Below are 1,547 nucleotides of genomic sequence, written 5' to 3' on the forward strand. Positions count from 1 at the left end.
ATATACTTATTGAATTTGATTGCTTCTAATGAAAATTGAACAAAAACGTAAGTTTATTGCCTTTTTTTTTTCAACAAACAAAACATGATTACGGTTTTTTGAACGGTTTTGAAACTTCATTGGTCTTACAAGTCATTTTCCGATATTTAATTACACATCATAAGTCATGTCATTCATTGACTTTCATTAGCCGGTTGACCCTAAATGATAAGTGAACGAAAGTGTAAGTTGTTGGGCGTTTTAGACAAAATTTTAAGTTCGATGGATTTTAATTAACGGATAAATTGGATTTTTTGAACGTTAAAAAACTTCGTTGAGCTTATAACTCATTTTCACATCTGTTTTCCTTTATTTTGTTCTTCTTTTTTACGTTTTATATATGTTTTATGTTCAAATTAAAAAAAATAAAAAATAAAAAAATTGTTACCAGTTTGAAGCACATATTGACATGAAGTTAATCACAATTATTCAACATCGGCAAAACCTTTATTCTTTTAAGCAAGTGTAATAAATGCAACAAGTTTGAAATGTACAGTTGCTTCCCATACACAGCTCACAATCACTTGCAAATTAATGACTCGATCTTACAAGCTCTATCTAGAATATACATGTAAACAGTGTAAGGTATCTGTTAATTCACGATGAGCCAAAAGACGCTTTTGTTTTCTCCAGCCTCAAGTCATTATAGAAGCGGCTAATGAACTGCTCCGCCGCCTCATCCACTTGGTTGTCTTCGTCGACACTACTCAACGGAAACGGAGAGTCGGTTACCCTCAGCTGCCTAACCATCGGAGTACTCCCAAAGCCTGGAAGAGCCGGTGAGGAATTGTCGCTGTGAATCATCTCCATTGCTTTAAGCAGAGCGTTAACAGCCATCATATCAAGATGATCCTTTGACGGTTTGCTGTTGGAGTGATGTTTCTTGTGGAGTGAAAATAGAGAGAAAGGGTGGTTACTAGTGGGCGCAGGGCTGTTGCTGCAGCTGAACTCATATTCACCAGGCGGAGGTGAAGGGAAAGAGAGGTGGTGGGAGCGGTGTTTGGCGGTGAAAGCCTCCCGGTTGATGTGGTAGTGGTGGAACATCAGGTTCTGTAAGGCTTTTCCGGCGATCTTGCCACGCTTTATCATCATGTTGAGGTCCAGCAACAACTTTCTCTTGGATATGCCTTTTCGCAGCATGAAGTAAACCACACGAACTAAGTTCCAAACTTTCTTAGCTAAAACCGGTAGATTTTGTTCCATTTTTGTAAGTAAGAAAGTTATTGGCTGTTGTTTAATATATGAAGAAGATTCAGAGAAATTGTTGTGAAATGGAGGAAGGCCGAATGAGAGTACTTATAGGGAAACAAACACCAGTTGTCCTTTGATTTTAAGTTTTCTTTTTTCACAACATTAATCATACCCATTGGTTTGTCTTTTGATTTTAAAGTAAACTAGACTGTGTGGGACCTTCGTAATTTAATAAGTTCAATTCGTTTTTTATATTTCGCTTTACTTTATGTACGCACTACTTGGGTTTTTGTCTTCTACTCTCGATCTTTTCTTTT

At 36.9% G+C, this 1,547-nt stretch overlaps 1 protein-coding gene across 1 annotated transcript; it reads right to left on the reverse strand.

The window, feature by feature from the left end:
• Positions 1-464: 464 nt before the first annotated feature.
• Positions 465-1,315, reverse strand: LOC145042915 (uncharacterized). Its single transcript, XM_078991438.1, has one exon. It carries the CDS (start codon positions 1,240-1,242, stop codon positions 637-639), a length of 606 nt encoding a protein of 201 aa, XP_078847564.1. The 5' UTR covers positions 1,243-1,315; the 3' UTR covers positions 465-636.
• Between the last annotated feature and the right edge of the window lie 232 nt (positions 1,316-1,547).

The sequence above is a fragment of the Lactuca saligna genome, chromosome 4, assembly GCF_052625555.1.
Source record: "Lactuca saligna cultivar CGN05327 chromosome 4, ASM5262555v1, whole genome shotgun sequence".
Classification (NCBI taxonomy): Eukaryota; Viridiplantae; Streptophyta; class Magnoliopsida; order Asterales; family Asteraceae; genus Lactuca; species Lactuca saligna.

Bases quoted from the DNA above. Each gene is read 5' to 3' on its own strand.
- LOC145042915 (XM_078991438.1), bottom strand. From the start codon at position 1,242: ATGGAACAAAATCTACCGGTTTTAGCTAAGAAAGTTTGGAACTTAGTT.